This window comes from Aplidium turbinatum, chromosome 4 (genome assembly GCF_918807975.1).
Source record: "Aplidium turbinatum chromosome 4, kaAplTurb1.1, whole genome shotgun sequence".
Lineage (NCBI taxonomy): Eukaryota > Metazoa > Chordata > Ascidiacea > Aplousobranchia > Polyclinidae > Aplidium > Aplidium turbinatum.
This window is the reverse complement of record NC_137475.1, coordinates 29,020,886-29,047,365: the sequence shown is the minus strand read 5'-3', so window position 1 is coordinate 29,047,365 and position 26,480 is coordinate 29,020,886. Positions and strand designations below refer to the sequence as shown.

Genomic DNA, 26,480 nt, shown 5'->3' with positions numbered 1-26,480 from the left:
AAAAACTTCAGAATTACTAAGGACAACCTTCATCCGCCATGACAAAGTTTCAATCAATTTGTCCCGATAGAAACCAAGCAACATGATGGCAACATCTATGACATCACAAAGAAGCAAAATGCTTGTGTGATGATCGGCGCAACCTGTAGTAATCTGAACAAAATGAATAAAAATTGTTTTTAAACCTGTAAAAATTAAATGAGATTTATAACCTGTAAAAATCAAATGAAATTTAATTTTTTTCAAAATTATAACCTGTGAAATCCCAAGGAATTGTGATGATGTAACCTGTAGTGACCTGAACAAATGAAATGAAATCTGTTTAGAAACCTGTAAAAATTAAATGAGATTTATAGCCTGTAAAAATCAAATGAAATTTTTTTAAAAACCTGTGAAAATCAAAAGGAATTTATTTTATTTTGAAGTACTTGAGTTTAAATTTGTTTCTATGACGACATTTGCCGACCAGTTCCGAACGCTTGTTCAAAAGGTGGCCACTATCAGCCTTCAGAATGGCCAGCTTTTCAGCCAAACATAGGCCACAATTGTTACGACCACCACCACTATAAGGTCGAGCACAGCTGTGGATGGACCAAGTTATTTTAGGATCAACACCCTTGTCCTTAAGGTCCCAAACTGCCTTGGATAGTTCGGTGCTGTTTCGTTTAGACCTATCCATGAAGGTACATTTATGGTTAGAAAAACGTTTTTTAAAAGTAGTTTCGCAACAACCAATGTAATTAAGAACCTTCGGGCTGTTATCAATGGTAGCTTTGTAAACAACGGCCTTCTGCAAGCATTGCCCATTCAAAGGACAATCTGGCCTCACTCTACAATTGCAACCAGGCTGCGATGGTACATTATCAGCCTGCAATATTGCTTTATTGTGGGAGGATATTACGCTTGCAACATTCGGAGTACAACTGTAGCTCAGCTTAATAGTATTACGGTTGAATATTTTGTACGATCTATGATGGGGTGGAAAGTGTATGGAAACAAGTTTGAAAAATTCCTTACCAATATTGCTATCAACCTGCAAGCTGAAAGGAGGGTTAAACCATAAAATTTTCCGGCTCCTTTTCCTAGATGTTTGTAAGTTATTAGCAGGGTTGTAGCAAACTCTCTCCGCAAAACCACTTTTCAAAAGGGCATCATTATAAACAGATGCGGTCTTATCAAATTCATTTTGGCCAAATGATGTGGCGGACAATCGCTTTGAAATCATAGTCGGGATTTGTCTCTTAATGTTGGGTAGGTGATTGGACTGGGCATGGATGTAAATTGGATCATTATTGGGTTTTCTATAAGGCCAGAATTTACCAGATAGCAAATTCAAAGTGACGTCAAGAAAATCAGTTTCAATTAGACCAGTATCCACAGTAATATTTAAGCCATGTTGTTTAAATAATTGAATGACATTCTTTCTCAAACGATCAATCTTAGGGCCGGATAAATTATGCAAAATAGCCAGACCATCATCACGATATAAGCCAAGCATATCTCTGTCAACAATAGCAGAAAGTTCGTTCAAAAGAAACAAGCCGACCAACTCACAAATCTCAGCACCATCAAATGAGCCCATTGTAACATCAAACAAACCATGTTTCTTAGCCCAAGTTTCACCACCATCAAAAAGCAACGATTTCCTAGCATGGAAAATTGTTTGTATGATACAATCATCCAAATCCATAAATGGTTTGGCAAACTCAATTGCTTTACACAAAAGTTCCTCCGTAATGGATAGATAAAAATCAACAATGTCAAATTTCATAAAGGTGCATTGACGTTTAGATAGAATAGCCTTAAACCAGGATAACACAGAGTCTGTGTTTTTCCATTGATTCAGTCGTGTTAATAACTTTGGCTTTACGACTGAAAGAACACCTCCACAGCATGGTGCTTTGATACCATTTGAGAATGGTTTATACAAGATGGTACGTAATATTAAGTTCAAACCCATTTACAATTCTTTTCAGAAAAAACTAACTAATGACATTAAGAATATTATTAACTCTACGGATCTGTTGATATCAGCAGATAAAACTACTAACTTATACAAAGTTAAAACCCATTATTATAAAAAATTGCATAATGATAATGTATCGGCAAAATACAAAAAGGTGAATCCTGCTATCAGTGACACGATCAATACTGAGGCTAAAAAGATTGCCAAGGCGTTAAAGGTTGATGATCGGGTTGAAAAAGTATCAAGCAACCCAGCGTTTATTACGCTAAAAGATCATAAACCAAATTTTACATCGAACCCTAAATGCAGGTTGATTAACCCTTCCAAGTCCCAGATTGGCCGTATAAGTAAACAATACTTGGACTCTATTAACGTAACCATCCATGATGCATCACGACTGAATCAATGGAAAAACACAGACTCTGTGTTATCCTGGTTTAAGGCTATTCCATCTAAACGTCAATGCACCTTTATGAAATTTGACATTGTTGATTTTTATCTATCCATTACGGAGGAACTTTTGTGTAAAGCAATTGAGTTTGCCAAACCATTTATGGATTTGGATGATTGTATCATACAAACAATTTTCCATGCTAGGAAATCGTTGCTTTTTGATGGTGGTGAAACTTGGGCTAAGAAAGATGGTTTGTTTGATGTTACAATGGGCTCATTTGATGGTGCTGAGATTTGTGAGTTGGTCGGCTTGTTTCTTTTGAACGAACTTTCTGCTATTGTTGACAGAGATATGCTTGGCTTATATCGTGATGATGGTCTGGCTATTTTGCATAATTTATCCGGCCCTAAGATTGATCGTTTGAGAAAGAATGTCATTCAATTATTTAAACAACATGGCTTAAATATTACTGTGGATACTGGTCTAATTGAAACTGATTTTCTTGACGTCACTTTGAATTTGCTATCTGGTAAATTCTGGCCTTATAGAAAACCCAATAATGATCCAATTTACATCCATGCCCAGTCCAATCACCTACCCAACATTAAGAGACAAATCCCGACTATGATTTCAAAGCGATTGTCCGCCACATCATTTGGCCAAAATGAATTTGATAAGACCGCATCTGTTTATAATGATGCCCTTTTGAAAAGTGGTTTTGCGGAGAGAGTTTGCTACAACCCTGCTAATAACTTACAAACATCTAGGAAAAGGAGCCGGAAAATTTTATGGTTTAACCCTCCTTTCAGCTTGCAGGTTGATAGCAATATTGGTAAGGAATTTTTCAAACTTGTTTCCATACACTTTCCACCCCATCATAGATCGTACAAAATATTCAACCGTAATACTATTAAGCTGAGCTACAGTTGTACTCCGAATGTTGCAAGCGTAATATCCTCCCACAATAAAGCAATATTGCAGGCTGATAATGTACCATCGCAGCCTGGTTGCAATTGTAGAGTGAGGCCAGATTGTCCTTTGAATGGGCAATGCTTGCAGAAGGCCGTTGTTTACAAAGCTACCATTGATAACAGCCCGAAGGTTCTTAATTACATTGGTTGTTGCGAAACTACTTTTAAAAAACGTTTTTCCAACCATAAATGTACCTTCATGGATAGGTCTAAACGAAACAGCACCGAACTATCCAAGGCAGTTTGGGACCTTAAGGACAAGGGTGTTGATCCTAAAATAACTTGGTCCATCCACAGCTGTGCTCGACCTTATAGTGGTGGTGGTCGTAACAATTGTGGCCTATGTTTGGCTGAAAAGCTGGCCATTCTGAAGGCTGATAGTGGCCACCTTTTGAACAAGCGTTCGGAACTGGTCGGCAAATGTCGTCATAGAAACAAATTTAAACTCAAGTACTTCAAAATAAAATAAATTCCTTTTGATTTTCACAGGTTTTTAAAAAAATTTCATTTGATTTTTACAGGCTATAAATCTCATTTAATTTTTACAGGTTTCTAAACAGATTTCATTTCATTTGTTCAGGTCACTATACAGGTTACATCATCACAATTCCTTGGGATTTTCACAGGTTATAATTTTGAAAAAAATTAAATTTCATTTGATTTTTACAGGTTATAAATCTCATTTAATTTTTACAGGTTTAAAAACAATTTTTATTCATTTTGTTCAGATTACTACAGGTTGCGCCGATCATCACACAAGCATTTTGCTTCTTTGTGATGTCATAGATGTTGCCATCATGTTGCTTGGTTTCTATCGGGACAAATTGATAGAAACTTTGTCGTGGCGGATGGAGGTTGTCCTTAGTAATTCTGAAGTTTTTTTCTGCAGATTGGATTACGGTTATAATATTTAATATCTTTTCAGGAATTTAGGTTTAGAGTTTTTTTTTGCAGATTAAATTACAGTTGTAATATTTAATATCTTCTCAGGAAGTACAGGTTTAGAGGTTTTTTTTTGGCAGATTAAATTACAGTTGTAATATTTAATATCTTTTCAGAATTATCGATTCTTTACTGGTTGCATGTTTTTTCAGACCTTCTGATGATCCGTAAGGTGAAACAATTTGTAAAGGCTTCAGATAGTAATACCTATATTTGATTTAATTCGCTCTGCTTTGCCTTTTTGCTTGGCATTGAACACTTTTTGTAGTATTAATAATTTTCATTGTTTTAAAGTCAACTGATATTTTTTAATCCGAATGCTCTAGTATGTGTTGCAAAATAATATGTCAAGATGATGTCACAATGCAAATTAACATCAAACAGCAAGTGCTATTACTAGACTACAAAAAATAATGATAATTTTGCTTCCAATGCTTCGTGAAAATCAGCGTAAGAACTCTCATTGCCTCCCTTCCACAAATTATCAAATTTCAATGTCTACAGGAGCTGTTTGAACTGCATTTATGAAGTTACTAGGATTCAATTAAATTCGTATCATCAAAACTACTTTACTTCTGTAGCTTTAATGTTTTATACCAGTGCTTTTCAACCTGTGGGATGGTACGCACTTGTGCGGATGAAAAAAATTGCAGTGCGGATGACAAAAGTGGTGCGGATGAGTGCGGATGAAAATTGTGCATATTTTTTACTTTTTCTGACGTGGAATAATTCAAATAAACTTATTTACTGTGATTTTTTTGCTTGCAGAACCTATCTTATTGTTCTAATGCACACACAAGCTATAAAACAGAACACAAGTTGGAGCATCGTATCATGAAGGTGGCGAGCTCTCGTGCCCACTCTGCTTGATAGTTTTGAACCTTATTTTCCAAACCATCAGGCAGAAGCATAAAAACAAAGCTGTGGGTTTTGAACCCCTTCGGTGAACAGGAGCCTCCGGGACCTCTGGGTCATACTCTCAAAACCGATTGAGAGTATGACCCAGAGGTCAAATCTTTCTAAAATGACTGAGACTTTTCATAAATTCTTATTTCTGTTCGAATTAACGTGTACTTTAGAAGGTCGTCGCTAATTAATTGGATACGCTACTGTATTACATTGTATTATAATCACTGTCACGATTTCTTTCTATCTCTTACCAGGAAAAAGACTTGGAAAGATTCAATGACGTAGTTTAATGGGTCAACCGAAAAGAAGTCAATTAAATGTCGAATAATTCTACTAGTGAAATGATAATCTGACTTCTTGAAGAACTTTAACGAACGGCTTCTCAAATAACTCTAATTTCTGCATCAACTACCCATCCACAACTCATAGCACAACTCTCATAATCAACTCATAATAAACACCATAATAATCATCATCATAATCTCAGCATCTCAGAATCATCTCAGAATACAAACTACACCACTATTTATAGTTGGCTGTTCAGTCCAGTAACTTCGAGAAGGTTACATCATAAAGAACCATCGTTCGGTCACGTAGCATTTAAAAGGTAAACAACAGAAGTCTCTAGAAGGTCACGTTCGCAAGAAGATTCTTACATAATAACGATTTCGCAATCGGACATTTACTGATAAACAACCTTATGACGTCATGACAAACGACGCTCAGAAATCATGAAAAACAACAGAACCTTCTAGATTTGCATGCTTACAGATGATTCTAGAAATACGTTACATAATACAAATTTCTCAATCAGAGGTTACTTCAGGTCATAACCGATAATAACACAACGCACCAGAATTCCATAATGAAAATAGCACATTCGTTGAAGATACAAAGCAAGCCATCGCGAGGCATTTGCACCTTGATTGTGACATACGCCCCCCCTTAGAATATTGTTGCAAACAATATAACAACACAATCAATACAAAACACACCATAAAACAATTAATTACTCAATAATCAGTTCTCATAAGTCTATCGTTGCATGATCTACCAACGATAGCTTTTCTCAAAACAATAGTCACGTTTTCGGCGAAAGTCTCCAACGTCCTCAACATCTTCAGTGCATCGGCGAGCGAGATGACCCATCTTCCTACATCGGAAACATCTCCTCTCCGGACAGTCCTTGGCGAGATGACCTTCTTTATGACAATTATAACAAGCCTTTTCATCAAAAGGGCAGCTCCTGGCTATGTGTCCAATCTCCCCACTTCGGTAGCAGTGGTTGTCACGGCAACGTCTATTTTCCGAATGTCCGCCGTCAGCAACGCACTCCCTGGCGAAGTGTCCGCGTCGACCGCATCTATAGCAAACTCCAAATGGTCGTCGCCTGCCTCTTCTCCTCGGTTCTTCGCGCTCGTAATATCCGTCATCGTGAGATCGTTGCTGATTATCTGCAGAACAATCTCGAGCAAAGTGACCATTCTTGCCACAAGAATAACAAGTAACTTCAGAATCTCTCTCAAAAACATTTCCGATTATCAGATCAACTAAAGAGTTTTGTAAACATAACGCTTTCACAGTCCCACTACAATACGGAGTTTCGATAGATATCATCGCTAACGGTCCTTGGATTGAAGTGTTATTAATCTTTATCACATGGCCAATTTTTCCCGTTAACTGACTGTCTTTAACCAAATCTCTCCTCACTATTATACCAGTAGAACCAGAATCACGTAAAACTTTTACCTTTTTGTTTCCAACTTTTCCATCTACTACTGGCAGGTAATCTTCAGCTTTTATTTCTTCGCAAACATCTTCATCCGGTCTCTCCTCGTCAAGCGCTGGTTTAGGAATCATTAACGCACAACCGCATCGATAAACGTCCGTGTCTTTATCTTTTCCAGACTGATTGGAAAGAGATAACGACTTGTCCTTGCATTCCTTCGCTTCGTGTCCTTGCCTATTGCAACGATTGCACCACTTCCTCGATTCCTGATGATTTCTGTTAGTCTTCTTCCGGCAGTTAACAGACTTATGACCTAAGCCATTACAATTAAAACAACGTACTTCTCTTGGAACCGCACCTCCTTTAAAATTATTTGTTTGCTCCTCGTCATTATCGCATGACAACGTTTCTTCAGTCGACAACTTCTCATCATGAGCAACTAAGTACTGTTCTGCCACACTGGCTATTTCTTCTAGATTCTTCGGACTTCTTTCCATTAAATAAACTGACAGATCTTTTGAACATGAATCTGTGAATTGTTCCTTAACTATAAGGTTTGCCAATCCGTCCAATGATTGTTCGGCCCCCGAAAGTTCAAACCATTTTAACAAAAGGTTTCTTAAACGTTCAATAAATTGACCTGGACTTTCGTGTCGTTCAGGCTTTGCCTCACGGAATCTTTGGCGGTATCCATGCTCGGTAAAATTGTATCGCTTTAACAGAGCTAACTTCAATCTGTCGTAGTTCATGGCTTCTTCTTGCGAAAGTCTTGAATATACATCAAGAGCTTGTCCCGATAATAACATGCTTAGCTGGGTAGCCCACGTCGACTTCTCCAATTTGGCTATTGTAGCATATCTTTCAAATCTTAACAAATAACTATCCAACTCATCTTTTTCTTCAACAAATGATGGCAAATCTGGGCGTCTAACTTGCGCCACAATAACATCTCGAGCATTATCATTAGTAGAATTAGATCGCTCACCAATGTCCAGCTTTTGTCTTTCTAATTCAAGTTTTAACTTTTCCAATTCATATTGCGCTCTTCTTTCTTCAGCTTCTGCTTCGCGCTGCGCTTGTTTCTCTTCAGCTTCTCGTTGAGCTTGTTTCTCTTCAGCTTCAGCTTCGCGCTGCGCCCGCTTCTCCTCTGCTTCGCGCTGCGCCCGCTTCTCCTCTGCTTCGCGCTGCGCCCGCTTCTCCTCTGCTTCAGCTTCAAGTTGTGCTTTCCTTATTTCACGAGCAGCTCTTCTATCTTCTCTTTCATCAGCTTCTCGCTGAGCTTTTTGGTCCATTATCTTGTGATACTCTTCCATCACAAACTGAGACTTCTCATTACCAGTCAGCCCCATTCGTTCAGCCATGCTCCCTAAGTCTTCAATCATCTCATGTTTGACAGTATCCGCCATCTTGACAGCTTGTTGTTAATTTATTATTCTTTCAATAAATCTTTGGTATTCTTCGGTTTTTCGGTTAAATCTTTTCGGTTTATTCCGGACGAGCCCCCAGAATGTCACAATTTCTTTCTATCTCTTACCAGGAAAAAGACTTGGAAAGATTCAATGACGTAGTTTAATGGGTCAACCGAAAAGAAGTCAATTAAATGTCGAATAATTCTACTAGTGAAATGATAATCTGACTTCTTGAAGAACTTTAACGAACGGCTTCTCAAATAACTCTAATTTCTGCATCAACTACCCATCCACAACTCATAGCACAACTCTCATAATCAACTCATAATAAACACCATAATAATCATCATCATAATCTCAGCATCTCAGAATCATCTCAGAATCATCTCAGAATACAAACTACACCACTATTTATAGTTGGCTGTTCAGTCCAGTAACTTCGAGAAGGTTACATCATAAAGAACCATCGTTCGGTCACGTAGCATTTAAAAGGTAAACAACAGAAGTCTCTAGAAGGTCACGTTCGCAAGAAGATTCTTACATAATAACGATTTCGCAATCGGACATTTACTGATAAACAACCTTATGACGTCATGACAAACGACGCTCAGAAATCATGAAAAACAACAGAACCTTCTAGATTTGCATGCTTACAGATGATTCTAGAAATACGTTACATAATACAAATTTCTCAATCAGAGGTTACTTCAGGTCATAACCGATAATAACACAACGCACCAGAATTCCATAATGAAAATAGCACATTCGTTGAAGATACAAAGCAAGCCATCGCGAGGCATTTGCACCTTGATTGTGACAATCACTGAAATCATATTGAATTGATATTAATAACTAGGGCAACCAATTTTTTGACCTAAAAACTTGAAATTTTGACTTTATAATTTACAAATTTTGACCTTAATTTTGACCAATAACTTTCTGCGTTTGCAACCCAAATGCAAAATACAAAGCATATTAAGTTAGTAGAAATCAAACCGTTAGGTAAGGATATCTTCTTTTTCTCATGAAATAAAAGAAAAATGTGGAAGACTCAACTACATAACAGCTAATGAACAGGTAATGAAAGTCACTCGAAAAACTGCAAAAGATAAATATGGAGAGTCTTTAAATATCCCGAAATTACTAAGAGGGTTCTACAGTATTACGCGATGGGATGCTAAGCTAAAACTCAATACTATATGTATAATGGTTTGAGTATTCACCTAACCAAAAACAAAGACCACGTTACCTGCCTTTCATGTCTAGCCTACTTAATATTCAATCGTCAGAAGTGGGAGAAACAAGATTATTACCTCAGAAATTGCAATAAATAGATTATTACGTCAGAATAGCAACAGAAATTGCAACAAAAATTTAATATCTGTATAGCTTTAATAAAATATCTATAGAGGGAAGAAAAACTACGTTAAAAGAAAATTTTGACCTAACCATGAAATTTGACTTTTTTTTTACTTAATAACTTTGAAACCTCTCTTCGTGTCAGCCTGAAATTTAGTTTATGGACGTTTTATAAACTTTGAACAAGGCAGAAAAATTTTGACTTTATTGACTTTTGGTTGCCCTATTAATAACAATACCGTCTATTCATTTTTCAATCGCGGAAAACACGCTGCATTTTGGATAGGAGTTCTGGATAGTTTGTAGCGGACGCTGCTTTCAGCATATCCACCCATACACAGCCATCAGTGAGATGGCAACATTCCTGGGCAAAGTCGGCAAGGAATGATAGGACACGAGGTCGATTACGCTGCTGTATTGTTTACTAACTCCTGACGATCTGACTCCGAGCTTGCTCACGTCATCCTGGCAGTGCCAAAAATAGAAAACAGTAGCAACAACGAAACTGATATATTGCTTTAGAATTACCGACTGATTCCTTGATACTGGTTTTAAGTTCTGACTTTTGATATTGCATTCAACTGATTTCCATATTGAAAGAACCAACTTTTCATATTGAACAAAAACTCAACAAACTATTGATTCCACATAGCAAAAACTCAACACACTCTGATTTTTACATGTTGCAGAACTCTACAAAAGACTAAATTTCACATAGCAAACGACTGATTGATTTTATAGCAAGAACTGATTTTACATATTGCAAGAACTTAACAAACGACTGATTGATTTAAAATCATGAGCTTAACTTCTTTAAGAAGGTACTAGTGTGAGATTGCGAGTTTTACATATGATCACACAACGCAACACGACTGCAATTCTACATAACGATGAACCAAGGTAGGAATTCGGCATAGTGACGTTGATTACAGAAGTTGAATTCCCGATTGCTGAATTGAATTCCCGAGACGTGCAGTTATGCGCTCAAGGCGGAGTCTTCTGGAAGATTCTAGTGACGTGTACGTGTGACGTCAGAGACGACAGAGCTCTCTGGCGCTACAAGTTCTTATAAAGACCTGGCCATCCAAGCACTAGAAGATCTTGTACAAAACCCCACAACTTGCTTGGCCGAAAAGGGCTTTTGTGCACTAGTTGACATTAAAACGAGAAAAAGGAGTTGTCTTCTTGATGAGACACTTGATGGCCTAATGCGGGGAGCTTTGGAGCAAGAAGTTGTGCCTAACTGGTCTGAAATTGCCAGAAATATTCAGCAGCAACCGAGTCATTGATAAACCGGTAGCCTACTTGTTGGACATTTGAATAAAAAAGTGTCAAGTCTCTTTGTTTTCTTTTTGCGTAATAATTTTCGGTTGGTTTGTGCGGATGAAATTTTTGCAAAAAAAAAATGTGCGGATGGTTCTCAAAAAGGTTGAAAAGCACTGTTTTATACATATTGTTGCAACTATATAATATACATAATCTTTCTCCTTAATTTGCTTTTGACCACAATTTTTCTTGTATTTTTATCACTACCTTTTTGGTAAAAATATAATTGCATTTAAATCGCCAGAAAATTATTTCACTTGTAACTTTTGTAAAACCTTAGGAAAGTGAAATGGATTGAACAAAGTTTATTTGAACAAAAATAGTATGTCTGTATTTTATTATATTTAATTATATCTATATTTTTATTGACTTTTTTCTGAATCCGTATGGTCACACTGAGCCGGTTTCCTGCAATTTTTATTTTTCTGAGTCTTTTATGACATCATAACCAAGTTTTTGAATGCGAGACTCTCAAAGTAAAAACTTCGGGAAACTTGTCACTTTTTGAATTTCTTTTGTGTTAAATCGCCCTTGTTGCTCTTGCACGTGTTACGGTAGAGTACGGTAGATCTATTCAACAATCGACGAAATAAAAGTTTTCTTTTTTTCGCTTTCTTTTCTAGGTTTGGTGGCTGTGCATTTTTAAGATTATGTTTTTCAAACATTGTTTTATTGATGCATATTTCAAACCTTTTGGTTTTGTCATCTTTACCTTTTGTTGGTGTAAAATTCGTGTGTTTACTTTATCGTTCTCTACATGTTCGTTGTTCGCGCCAGCAATGAAAACTAAAATTGAATTGAATCTTTGTATTTTAAAGTAAAAATGACAAGTCATATTTTATAATCTAAAACAGAAAATAATGACTTTATAACTTCTTAAATTGACCCCGTAGCAACGTCGTTGTTTCACTGTTATTATATATGTCACCACCATTCCAAACGGCTAAACTTTCGCTACCACCGCTCACTTGGCTCGTCACCCACTTGGCTCGTTGGGTAGGCCTATTGCCCAGATGTCGTGTACCGTTTATAGGCTAGCTTAACTGTATCTAGTCTAAGACATTACCAACTGAACCAGATGCATTGGTGCTGTCAGTCGCTCAAAACCCACAAATCATGTCTATAATTGTTTCACAGCATTTTTTTACAATTTCAATCACTAACAAACAACAACATTCTTGAGTGTGGGAAGTTGGGAACCCCATGTTGAAACTCCAACTGGATGAGGTGAAGTATTGGCAGCAACATCGTGTTTACTAGCAAATTGAGAATTATTTAATCACACCATAAAAAAGCACTCAACTTTATTTGACATAATTAATTAATTATTGTTATATGTTGGCCACGCATGGTTTGCTGAAATAAACATGCAACCAATGAGATTGAGAGCAATGAGTGCTCGAATACAGCTTATGTGGTAACCAGTGCAGTAGTGCATGATGTGAATACAATACGGTACTGCTAATTAACCAAAGATACACAATGTCAATGATTACTGATTAGTCATGAAAAACCTGAAAAAATCTAGATCCAACTGGGGCTGTTTGGCAAATTATTTGTAGTTGATATTAAACTCGGGTCTCGTGACTGTGCACCACAATGATCTGAATGCAAAATCAAACTGCAGGCTACTGCCAGAACTCAAACATGCATACAACGGGTCTGCTACTATTTGGTGAGTCCGATTCGGTGAGAGCCTTTTCGGTGAGAGCCCTATTCGGTGATTTTTTTGAATTTTTTTTTTGAAAATTATTGGGTACCGTAGCCTAATTATGATTGCCGCTTTTACATCGTTTTAACGTCGCTAAACATTGAAATAAGACCCTAACCCGTACCCATAACCTTAACCCCCCTCACCCTTAACCCCCCTAACCCTATAACGGCTACGATAATTAGGCTACGGTACCCAATAATTTTAAAAAAAATCACCGAATAGGGCTCTCACCGAAAAAGGATCTCACTGAATAGGGAACTCACCGAATCGGACTCACCGAAACAGTTAATTCCGGCATACAACAGCTGTTTTAATTTAGACAGGCAGATAAACAACTCATCCAGAAGGACATGCAACAAACTCAGACAAAAAGTACATCATTATGCCATACTTTGTTGAAAAACATCGTGCTCATGAGCTTCATAGTGTCTGAGGCCGTGGTACCTAACTTTTTTGGCAACTGGTATCTCAATAACCATGCCATTAAAACTTTATATTAATGGAAGTTAACTGGTTTTGTCTGTAGTATGTATGTGACAAACACAAAACTACAAGTTATAATAATAGCCTCCATATGCGGCCACATCCACAGTGTGTAAACTATGTTGTGGGTATACTATATATTGTACATGACGATGGCAAGAAAATAAATCACTGACTCACTGAGTCATAAATTTCAGTAAAATAGAATGTTTTCAAAATTCAAGCTAGTTTTGAATTCATTCAATCATTATGTTTTCAGCAGACAAATAAGTAATAATTTGATCAGCTAGAAGCAACAGCTGGAAAACTGCAACTGCAATATTGTATCTTGCATAAAGAGTTATACATAACAGTAAGTGATATTGAAAATGCAAAGACATGACATGCTTAGAATATATGACCACATTGTGAAGATAACTATTAGAACACTAGGGAGTTATACTTATAACTTTATATAATACTCACTGTTGAATTACAACGAGTCTCCTCTCCTGGGCTCGACGTTTCAGAGTAATGCTCACAACGTAAAGCAATGCAGCTATGAACAAGTAATCCAAAAACAACAAGTACTTTCAAAAACATACTGGTCCACAGTAATAAAATGAGTACGCTTTCTTCAATGTTCTATAGCAATGGCAATACAGACTACTTCACTGCTTTTAAAACAAACATGCTGAAAAAACATCAGTAGAAATTTAATGCACATGTTACATCTTCAGATTAGAAACAATAGTGGCCAGTTTAAATGTATTCCAGGTCAAGGTAATAAAAAATGGATGCAACCTATTTTGTACCTTGAACAAGCCTTAAAGCAGCCGGCGGCCATGGCCGCTAAGTAGTGCTTGAATGGCCACCGGTGCTACCTTCTCAGTCGGCCAAGTTTGGCCGCCGGTTTCTTCTAGCCAATTATTTAATTTCGCAACAGAATGAGCGTGGATTAACTGACAAAAATATGTGGTATCAAAGAGTGACGCAGAATTAGGTCAGCGCGTCATAATCACCGCTGTTGTATTGTGCGGGAACATTTGCTATTGTATATATGGAATATATCCAGTTGCGATCACCAGTTGTAACGCAGTGAGCGCATTAGGCCAACGCGCGACTCGCATTCACATCCATTGTGCGGGAGTAATAGCGTTAATTACCGTGACGTGAAACCACAAGTCGCAGGTTTGCGATTTTTTTGCATGATTATACTAGAGCAGTACTCACGTTTTATTTTAACAAAGTGTTAATCCAAAGTGCTAATTTACATCGGCTGGCAATATTGTCGTTTTTATGTCGATGCAATGTTGGCGGACATTGAATCCTTGTTAACAAGGAGAACTAGACTAGTTGACATCCGAGGAGAAAACACGTGTCTTCATAGTTGAGAAATGTTCCCGCTATGGGTTAGTGACTTCACACCCTCAATTGTGACATCATAACGGTATAAATGGTCAGGTTTTATGAAAGGCGGTATTCGGTAATGCAGTTGAAACAATTTACTGAGCAGCTGAAACAATTTAGTGTCGTTAGATGGTCCCGCAATACCGGATTACAATCCCGATAAAGCAGTTATAACGTGGTACAACGATTCTATTGCAGGACGTCGCCCAGATTTCAACAACACTAAATGATCATTTTAGCATTGTAGCAAGTTTAATTCTATTTACTTATGCTATCGTTATTTGTATTTTGGCCTCCAAGCGCGCAGATTTGGCCGCCGAGAAGGAGCTCCCGGTAGGCCACGATGGCTGCCGGAAAAAAAGACGAGTTTTAAGGCCTGTTGAACACTTCGTACCCTGAAAAGATCGAAAGAAAAAACAGAACAAAGCCAAAGTCGCTGATTGGAGTTTCCGCAAACATTTTAAAATTTTCCGCTTGATTTAATCATTGAATTTGTATGGGCCACCACAAAACAAGTGTGATTTTTTTCTTTGTAATTTTGTCTAGAAATGTTAGTTGAAAGTGAATAGATCATTGCAATGTAGCAGCTCATGATCATTTGTAATGGAGGGGCTACATTCCTACAATTTTAATTCGATTTAGGTATTGACTGGTAGGCTAATGAAATGATCCTAAGAGTTTTAAAATAATATATATATTATATATGCAAGAAAAATCGGTAAACTGTTAAGTAGCCTATAGCTTAGCTATAAAACACTGTCAATGTTGTGTTACCAATGCTACTACAGCTAGAAAATTCCAATACAATTGCGCCCCACTGTCTTGCTTCTTTCCTATTACGGTAGACTACTTCACAATGAGCAAAAGTCATTCATAGGGGCTGTCACGCAATATGGCCCATGATTCAGGTTTTTATTGAAACAACGCATTTTCGAATAGCGAAAGAAGGAAAACATAATAAGCCAAACAACAATAATAAAACTGCAGTCTAGCATTGAGAAGAAGAAAGTGAAGTTTGGTTAGTTTTGAAATATTTGCGGCAACTCTGACCAGTGACTTCGGCTTTTTGAAATCTTTGTGAAAACTCCGATTAGCAAGACAGCGACTTGTAAGTGCTAAATGCTAATAGTTAACAAAAAAAAGCTCAAAGAATAGGCTATCAGTTCACATTAGCAAATTACACACACTGCAATCAACTCCAATAATTAATTTAATTGGATTTAGTGGTAATAATACAATTGCAGTATTGAGGTGAAATGTTTCCTGCAACTCCAACCAGCAACTTTGGCTTTGTTCTCTTTTTTCTCCGATCTTTTCAGGGTACGAAATAGGTTGCACCCATAAAAAATCACTACTGGTATGTGAATTTCACTGAGGGATTTTACATTTGTATACTTTCTCCTGCGGTAGCGTACTGAAATCTTACAAAGTTTCAACTTCACACCATACAAGTATCTACTCTTCACTATGATTCGAAAACATCTAGCAGTAACTTAATGTGTCCCCTGAACACTTTGTCCTCTAAAAAGATCAAGAAAATACAACAGAAATGAAGTCGCTGATCGGGGTTGTCGCTAACATTTCAAACATTTTCTGTGAAAAAAATCAAGAAAAAAATACAACAGAGCCAAAGTCGCTATTCGGAGTTGCTGCAAACATTTCAAATTTTATTTCTTTGAAAATATCGAGAGAAAAAATACAGAAGCATTGAGTTGACTCCGATTAGCGACTTTGTTCTATTTTTTTCTCTTGATCTTTTCAGAGTACGAAATCAGTACTAAGAAATCAGTACTAAGGGTACGAAATCAGTACAGGGTACGAAATCAGTACTAAGACTTGAACTATATAAGTCGCTCATAATTAGTGTAGAAGTACTGATACTCCCAGCCATTCTTAGCGAAAAATTCAACTTTGTTACGCTGATTCAATGTCATCAATTGTTGAAGCATCGTAAAAATCGAAAGCTTTCCTGCTTAAACGGAAGCTTAGGGATACACTATCAGTATTAACATTTTCTAGATGCGCGCTAGAATGCGCTGGAAATTATATTCTCATAACAATTGTTCGTGCTATGCAATGACGTCAGGGTTAGATCTGTTTCTATTTCTAACCTTAACCTTTAAGGATTCAACCTATTTTGTCCCCAGAATACTTCGTCTCTCGGCTTTGGGGGACGAAGTATTCAGGGGACGAAATAGGTTGCATCCCTTATTATCTGCCCCTGAGAGCTCATCTCATTTCCTGTACTTTAAGAAGACTTGCTGAAATTTTTCTCTGTAACTCCTTTTATTCTGATAAATGCACAATTGCACATGATATGCTTTTTATCTTTGAACACCTTATACAGGTAGCCTATCACATTTCACACTAATATTGCTGTCATCTGAAACATCACTACACTACACATAAGATTAAGAATCACTTTTTTCATTAGTCACATGGATATTCTTGCACCACTAACCTGTAATAGCCTAGTACCCTTAGAAAGTCCAGGGATATCTAGAGAAGGAGATATGAAGGCTTGCAGCAATTGCCTTATTCTCATGACACTACCAGGGCGGTAGTTTGTAGTGTTTTAAACATGTGGTTCTTTTTAAAATCGTACAAAGTTTTGTAGTGCAGCTAGTACCATGAGCTACAGAAGACAGTTAGAAAATGTTACGTAGATCATAGGAATACTTGTTTACAAAGACAGTTGAAAAGTTACCAGTAAGCTGTTTTTTTAACAAAGCCTTTGCAGTAGGACAGATGTAAAGCAAGTATATGGGTAGTTAAATTAACAAGCAACCATGAGCAATGAGCATGCTGTGAATATCCCGGCCTGATTCTAATAGCGCAATGCAAGTTATCATAACAAGATTTATTAAACTACCATCGGTACCAATTGTCATTTTACGACAAACACAAATTATTTACGATAAACAAAAGCCCTTCTATTGTCAGACGTAATAAAAGCCTTCGTATCCCCTTCTTTAGATATCCCTGAGAAAGTCTTTAGTCAACCTGATTAGTGATTACCTGCAAAAAATAATGAAAGCTTTGCCTTTGAATGGAATAATATTACCAAAAACTGAACCTTTCACCCAACACATAATCAACACGACACGTCGCAAAAGGGGATGAGAGCTTCATCAACACCATCAGCATCAGGGCATTATCATCTACCAGCTCATCCATTCCATCACCCACCAGGACAAGAATCAATAACTTAAACTGGATCTCAAACCTCAATCGTCGTAGGCTACTGTATGATGTGCAGTCTGACCATAGAAAGAGCTCAACACCTGCTCTCCTGGGCCACATCGAAACGGGCTTTTACCTGAGGTTGGGTTTCTTTTACTTTTAGGCAGTAGCTATTTGACCGGCTCCGGTCTTTTAATCTGAAACACTATTTGACCGGTCATGACATATTTTTTTCTTTTTCTCTTTGAAAGCAAAAGACGAGAGGAGAAGAAAAAAGTGCCTATATAACTTCTAAATTCAATAGTTTTATTCAACCGAATCAGCGGCGCGTGCGATCTTTCTCGGGCTGGTATCCCCAAGGGTATGAGTTCGATACTACCAGAAGCGTTTTTTTTTTAAACTAAATTTTGACCCTAAGTGATTCAATAGTTAGTCTGCTGCATCTTTGTAGTCAATTTTTAATTGGCAGTGGTTATTTGACCGGCTCCGGTCTTTGAATCTGAAACACTATTTGACTGGCCATGACGTCATTATACATGCACTTTTTTCTATTTCAAAGCAAAAGATGAGAAAAGAAAAAAGGCCCTATATAACTTCTAAATTCAACAATCATATTTAACTCGGTTAGTGGCGCGTACGATAGTCCTTGGGCTGGTGTTCCAGAGGGAATGAGTTCGATACTACCCGGAAGTGTTCTTTTTTTTTTAAAGTTTTAACTAAATTTTGACCCGAAGTGACTCAATCGTTAGGCTGCTGCATTTTTGTGGTCAATTTTTAATTTCAGTAGCCTACAGCCCAATTTTTTATGTCTTTTCAAATATGCAGTCTTCGAAATTAGCATATTTTTACTTCGGCAAAAGTCGAAATTGCCTCGGCAATTGCTGTGAACGTTTATTACAAAAAAATTGTAGGACAATCAGTTTAAAATGACACGATCGCCGCAACAGCGACTTGCAGATTAGGCTACATATAAGCTGACATGAAGGCTAGGGTGCGGCTGATGCCCCGACCTGAAGCAAAACACCCTAACTTTTTTTTATAGGTGACACTTGGTACAAAAACAATATTTATGAAGTTTAAGACCAATCTATAAATGTTTAGGGGGTCCAGATTTGAATTGAAAATTGAGAAATTTGGTACTTAATTGCCAATATCGTGTAGTTTTACAGTGCTACAGTCCTTTATTTATCATGGTAAATTCTGTATTTCAGGTCATCTAGGCTCCACAGTCCACAGTTGCAATGTTTCACACAGTAGGCTATTATTATGTTCCATACTATTTTTTAACAAGTAAGGTTTTGCAAGCAGACAGCCAAACACTATTTTGATAAGTAATGTGACAACCTATTGCAAAATATACTTGATATGTAATTGCTGGAGAATGCAAGTATTAAGCAGTAGAACAACATAGTCTGTGTATTAGCCAGTACAATACACAACTTTTATTAAATGTGAGTGACTGAAATCTTCCTGGTCACTATTGTCAGCTTTACCTTGAGAATCGCTAACAGTGAAAACATGCCTATGTGATGTCATAATACCTTCAAAATGACTTCCACTGTTTAGCTCAGTCAAATACCTCCAGTTTCAGTCTAGTAAGTGCAGATCATTTCTAAGGCATTGTTCCAAGGTTCAGAATAAGGTTAAATGTGAGGAGTCGTTACAGAGCACTTTTATATCAAGACAAGGCTCCTAACCATTTTAATTGTGACAACTTAGGAATGGTGAATTACCTTAGACATTTAGTATGCTATGTGGTGAAACATGCATAGAATCGTATTTATCAATTGCAGAATGCAGTCCAGAATCAATACGTGTAGTTTGTATTCAGTTGGTAGGCTATTTAATCGAAAAAAAAGTTTGCTAGGCTATGTCTTCTTATGCACAACATGACCCTCGGTATGTTCTACTCGCTACGGTTACCACAAAAGCAGATCAAGGTATCAAACGTAGCAAGTTACCAACCTACAAGCAAATGATTTTCAAATTAATTCAAACAATTTTATCAGGAAGGCAGGTAATTACAGTGCAGTTGAGCAAGTTTTTACGTTTTACTTGTGAGCTAACATTTCTACTGTACAGTTGCAAAGCAAAAAATGTCAGAAAAAATAATTTCTTTTTACAAGCAAGAATTTCAAATGAAGATTAAGAGAGACAAAGGCAAACCACTAAAAATATACAGGAATTTCAGAAAAAGCTTAGCAAAACCTTTCCTTTCTGGCCACGCAATGTAATGAAAAAAATAGCAATGAAGAAGACATGCTATTCCTTATCAGTATATAAGGCAACCGGGAAGCAAGTATGGCTGGAAAAGATAAAGTGTCAGAAGCAAAAGTTAAAAAGATCAGTACCAGGCCACAACAACAAGATAGACGAGTAGCAAAGGAGGAGACCCGAGTTAATGACATAAATAATGCTATTGATTTAGAAGCTGAGGATGACGTGGACAACAAGCCATGTACATATTCAATGATTTGTAAGATGGAGGAAAAACGCTCTCATGAAAGAAGATCAAAAACAGGAACAGCCATGTTCATTCCTCATGACATAATGAAATCTCCAGGATTAGTCTCTGCAGCAATCAGAAACAGCATTACTCCAACTGCCTTATCTCTTACTCTCCATTCAATGGTTCAAGCCTGTTCTGGAGATGCTTTGAAGCTAAATCTCCATCCATCTTAGTCACACAGATACAGAGTTGAAACAGCGCAACATATCTCATAAAAAATTCTCTCCGCATGGTCACCACCTGCTGTTGGTGCTGTACATTGGGATGGAAAGCTTCTGGAGACTAACCAGCAAGTAGAAGCAAGATGAAAGGCTCCGAGTTTTGATATCTGGCATCGGTGGCATTAAATTGTTGGGTGTTCCAATAATTCCAATCCATTCAACAGAAACAGCTGGAGCACTTGTGTCCAAAGTTATTATGGAGTTGCTTGAAGATTGGCATTGCAAAGATTTTGTTACATCTCTTGTTTTTGACACAACAAGCTGTAATACAGGGCATTAAAACTCGGAATGGCCCGTTTCGGCGAGTCCGATTCGGCGAGTCCGATTCGACTAGTCCGATTCGGCGAGTTCCCTATTCGGCGAGAGCCTTTTTCGGCGAGTGCCCTATTCGGCGAGTTTTTGAAATTTTTAAAATGAAATTATCGGGTACCGTAGCCTAACTACAATTGCCGTTTTTACATCGTTTTGACGTCGCTAAACGTTGAAATCGTGCAGAAAGGAATAAAAATAAAATGTTTGAACTATTAAATTAAAATTCGTCATGTCAGTTCAGTTGTTTTTATTTTTGACCATCATATCAAAACCAATACACGTCAACATAGCAAAGGTCGAGAAAAAGGTAGAAGCGACAAAACGCGAAGTTAAAACGTGCTTGTGACCGAAGTAAGTTATTGAGTTGAAAGAAATTTGGCACGGTCGCAACACCTTCAGAAAAATTTAAGATATGAAGGGAAAATAAACCAAACAATGTTACAAAAAACATCATGTTTATGTCTATAAGTTAGTACTTTTGAATAGTTAAAATGATTAGTTTGGATCAACAAATGTGTGACCCACAGCTTAGATTGAAAGGAAATTATCGGGTACCGTAGCCTAGTTATCCCGACTAGCAAAAATTTGTTCCTAGAACCCAGTTAGCCTAACAGTTCATTTTTACATTGTAGTAACAGAATAAAAAGGCTAACCAAATGTGTGGCCTATCGTTTTAACGTCGCTAAACGTTGAAATCGTGTAGAAAAGAGAACTTTGCTGACTAGGATACGTTGAAACTGAAAAACATTCACAGAAGCCCTACGATACGTTGCATTTTTAAGATAATGTATTCAGACGTTGAATCAATGTACAAATGAAATGTTATGCTAAATGGGTTCTTGGAACAATTCGAAAGGCTTCTGTGAATTTTTGCTGGTCGGGATAACTGGGCTACGGCACCCGATAATTTCCTTTCAATCCAAGCTGTAGGCGGCCTACAGTAAGCCACACATTTGGTTAGCCTTTTTATTCTGTTACTACAATGTAAAAATGAACTGTTAGGCTAACTGGGTTCTTGGAACAAATCGAAAGGCTTCTGTGAATGTTTCTCAGTTTCAAAGTATCCTAGTCAGCAAAAGCTCCCTTTTCTACACGATTTCAACGTTTAGCGACGTTAACACGATAGGCCACACATTTGGTTAGCCTTTTCATTCTGTTACTACAATGTAAAAATGAACTGTGTTCTTGGAACAAATTTTTGCTGGTCGAGATAACTAGGCTACGGTACCCGATAATTTCCTTTCAATCCAAGCTGTAGGCCACACATTTGTTGATCCAAACTAATCATTTTAACTATTCAAAAGTACTAACTTATAGACATAAACAAAATTTATTTTATTTTTTTTTGTAACATTTTCTTTATTTTATTTTCCCTTCATATCTTAAATTTTTCTGAAGGTGTTGCGACCGTGCCAAATTTCTTTCCATAGGCGCCGACTTTTCAAAAAACCTTGGGGGGCGAGAAAGGTGATGACGTCATAACCATAACGCTATTTTACTCAATTAAAATAGTCTTTAATTAAGCTTAGTGTCTTGTTTATATTAACAAATAGGTCCCAAACCGTATTTATTAGAAGCGCTGCTTGAAAGGATTAGTTTTACGCATGCAGTACGCCTAGTCGTAAAATTTTTGAAATTGTTAGCTCATAATTGGAACTGTTGGAAAACAAGCCGATTCATTTCCTTTTCGTGCGAGTGAATAACAACGATCAAGACAGTGAAGTTATCGAAATAAAACGCAAAAATCATGATCTCAAGCAGAGTGAAAACCCGCTATCAGTTTTATTAACCTCGTTTCGCTAATTACTTTCAAAGCGTTGACAACGGCGAAGTGTTTTCTCTTCTGTTTTTTATCGAAAGTCTTTATAGTCTTTTATTGAATACAGTAGGCTATACTCGAGTAAAGGTCGAGATGTTCCCACGTGATTTTCACCTCAAAAAGACAAGTTCAACTAACACGGGACAAGCTGTTGTCTCCAGCTCGGCAATTTTCAAAATGAACGCACTAAAAATCATTGTCGACGTAGATTACGGAGTGTGAAATCGCGTCGGCCTAAGTAAAACTTTTGAATACGTTTATTTGCAGTGATTTAAACTTAATTTTCAAATTCAATGATTTCTTGTCAATTCTAAACTTTATGCACTTGTTGAGCAATATGCAAAGCTCACGAGACAAAACAGAAAGAGGAGATCAATTTTTTTATTTTTGCGTGTAGGATATAATCGTTCTTATTATAACGTAACATTCCATGATCGTTGAAGTCGATGTCAAACCTTAGCGGTCGCATAAAACAATGATGTCAGGTTAGCTAGGTGATAATAGCGGTAAGAGACGTCGTTAATGCAGGCAATATCTGCGACCAAGACCATTAAACACCTTTTCTTTTATCGGTTTTCGATTTAATTCTCACACATTGCGAAGAAAACAATGCGTTCTGTTGAATCATAATTGTCTCACAGCGGGAAGACCTCGTTGAAAATAGCGCGTCTAATTTAGCTGGTTTACTTAATATTGCAGTGAATAGTTACGTGACTATTCCAGCAGTGCAAGTTACTCTACCATCTACTTTGAAACTTCCATACCGTATGAGAAAGCCATGCGATCAGCTGCTGTTTTGCGGGCAAGAGCAACGTAGGCTTTTCTTGCTTTCCGCATTCTTTAAGTCCGTTTAAATTATCTAAATCTCTTTCACGAAGTGTTTTATCTTTGAAACACCACTTGTCATCACCATTTTTGTTGCCCTTCAACCATAAATTTACGGGGGGCGCCGCCCCCCGGAAGTCGGTGCGTATGTTTCTTTCAACTCAATAACTTACTTCGGTCACAAGCACGTTTCAACGTTCGTGTTTTGTCGCTTCTACCTTTTTCTACCCCTTTGCTATGTTGACGTGTATTGTTTTTCATATGATGGTCAGAAATAAAAACAACTAAACTGACATGACGAATTGTAATTTAATAGTTTAAACATTTTATTTTTATTCCTTTCTGCACGATTTCAACGTTTAGCGACGTTAAAACGATGTAAAAACGGCAATTGTAATTAGGCTACGGTATCCGATAATTTCCTTTCACAAATTTCAAAAACTCGCCGAATAGGGCACTCGCCGAAAAAGGCTCTCGCCGAATAGGGAACTCGCCGAATCGGACTAGTCGAATCGGACTCGCCGAATCGGACTCGCCGAATAGTAGCAGACCCATTAAAACTGGTGCTTGTATACAACTTCAAGAAGATATAGTTCGCTCCTTACTTTAGGCTGCGTGTAGGCACCATGTGGGTGACGGAATGGCCCGTTTCGGTGAGTCCAATCCCTTACCGGGAGATTTTTTCAATTTTTTTTAAAAATTATCGGGTACTGAAGCCTAATTATCATTGCCATTTTAGGGTTAGGGGTTAGGGTTAAGGGTTAGAGGTTAGGAACTCACCGAATCAGACTCACCGAATCGGACTCATCGAATAGTAGCAGACCCTGTGGGTGAAGTAATTCTTTTTAAGGTGAAAACCTGTGGTGAAATGATATGCAATTATGTATCAAAGAGTACTGAAACACAAATGTTAGAATGCCACTTCGTAATATCTAAAGTTCAACTCAAAAGCAACAAAGGAGTGCTTATATTAAATTTATTATGGTTAAAGCCTACACAGCGCTGTGGTAAATGGCATTAAAAGTATAAAACACTGATTTTGAAGTGTCAGTTATATATGGTATGTTCTGAACAGGGTATTCATTCAAAGAATTTGCAATCCGAAGACACCATTTTTGAATTTTTTTGCAAAGTATGCTTCACAGATTTTGCCTAAACTTAGAACGTTTGCCATAAATCTGCAAAATTTCAGAAATTCCATTGCGCGAAGTATGCAAAATTACCTCTAAATTGACACACTGGTTCTAAGTAAAACCTAAGCTGCTGTTCACAGCATACAAACTATAATTTGAAATAATTTACAAAAATTAGCTGGTATCTCATGAGCAATGAACGTACAAAAATCACTCAAATTTTTTTTTAAACATAAATCACTCAATTTAATGTCAAAATTGAAATTTGGGAAAATCGATAATCCTATAAAAGTTTGATTGCAATCTGGACCCCCTAGACCTTATTCAATTTTGCTGAAACTTCATATTTAAGCTTTGTAGACCAAGCCTCACTTCCAAAAAAAAGTTAGGGTTGCTACAATCAAGTTTTAAATTTTACGGGGCATCAGCCGCACCCTAATGAAGGCGTAAGTAATTCCACGTTGCTTATGGGTAATTCGACGCGAGTCGAATTACCCATAAGTCGCGTCGAATTACCCATAAGCCCCATAAGTCTCGTCGAATTACTTACGCCTTCATGTCAGCGTATTGTAATCTGCAGGTTGCTGTTGCGACCGTGTCATTTTAAACTGATTGTCCTGCTTTGGTATCATGCACGTTATAACGTCCGCGTTTTGTCGCTTCCACCTTTTATAGATCTCTGCTAAGTTTGTCGTATATTGTTTTTTCGTTGTGATGGTCAGAAATAAAAACAAACTAAACTGATAATGTTGTGAGCGTTCTTGAAAAATTACCGAAATAAACCAAATCAAGCGAAGATTTCACGAGCGCTTGCGTGGCGGAGTGGTTCAGCCAATGGGCTATTGAATTTGGTGACAAGGGTTTGATTCCCACCATTGCCATTATTCTTTTTTTCTTTAATTATCAAGTTCAAAGCAAGAATTAAGTCTCTAGCTGAGTGCGAGAACGATTGCTATGCTGCAGTCACCTGGTTCATAGGGAAAATTGTCCAATGTTAAAGTGTTTTATCGGACAAAACACTCCATCTGCTGCAGCAACCTGCAGATTACACATAAGCGGACGGGAAGGCAAGGAAGCCAATCTTCGTGTCCACCTTTAGGCATGCCTTCAAGTGTCCTGCTCTTGAGCGGTGTCGAACTATATTTTGGAACGCCCAGCCAGTGCTCCTCACCACTCGGCTATGCAGCCGACTACTAGGCTTCTAGACGGCTATAGACTACACTCTACACTACAGGCTTATGGGTAATTCGACGATACTTTTAGGTACAGTAGAATTCGCCTATAACGGCTTCGTTTATAACATCAATTCGCCTATTACATCACATTTCGCTCGGTCCCGGCAGAATTCCTATCTTTTACGTACATTGTAGTTCAGCTACAACAGCATCGCCTATAACGTCAATTCGCATGTAACAGCACCCTTTATTGGTCCCCAGACGTCTTTTGTTCGTTTATAAGGTCACTTTAAGTCATCACCTTCACCACGAACGGTCAGTCTTTTAATCCAGTTAGCGCTGCTGCTTGCACAATGTCTTCCCTTTATTTTGCTACGTCGTTCGCAGCAGGGACTTTAATTAACTTTTTTTCCGCGTGAAAAACTATCACATGTAAAAAGCAGCTCTACAGCTGACCTCTAAACAACTCAAAGCAACAGTTGTACGTGCAGTACTGTATAAACTAATTAACTTAATTAACTTTTTTTCCCCGCGTGAAAAACTATCACGTGTAAAAAGCAGCTCTACAGCTGTGTCAAATCCGAAACAGCTTAAGATCAATGCGTTTTTTTGCTAATAAATAGTTTTTTTTAGTAGCAAAACTGAAAGCATATGGTGTAGAAGCATCACTCCTGGATTGGATTGAAAACTTCCTGGAAGAGAGACAACAAAG

At 37.5% G+C, this 26,480-nt stretch overlaps 1 protein-coding gene across 1 annotated transcript in view; it reads right to left on the bottom strand.

The window, feature by feature from the left end:
* The window catches only part of LOC145768616 (activin receptor type-2B-like), a 54,244-nt gene extending 40,401 nt beyond the window's left edge, over nucleotides 1–13,843 (bottom strand). The window contains exon 1 of the mRNA XM_082580154.1: nucleotides 13,668–13,843. Within this exon, the coding sequence (XP_082436280.1) occupies nucleotides 13,668–13,784 (117 nt within the window). The 5' untranslated portion in view covers nucleotides 13,785–13,843. The remainder of the gene's footprint in view (nucleotides 1–13,667) is intronic.
* Between the last annotated feature and the right edge of the window lie 12,637 nt (nucleotides 13,844–26,480).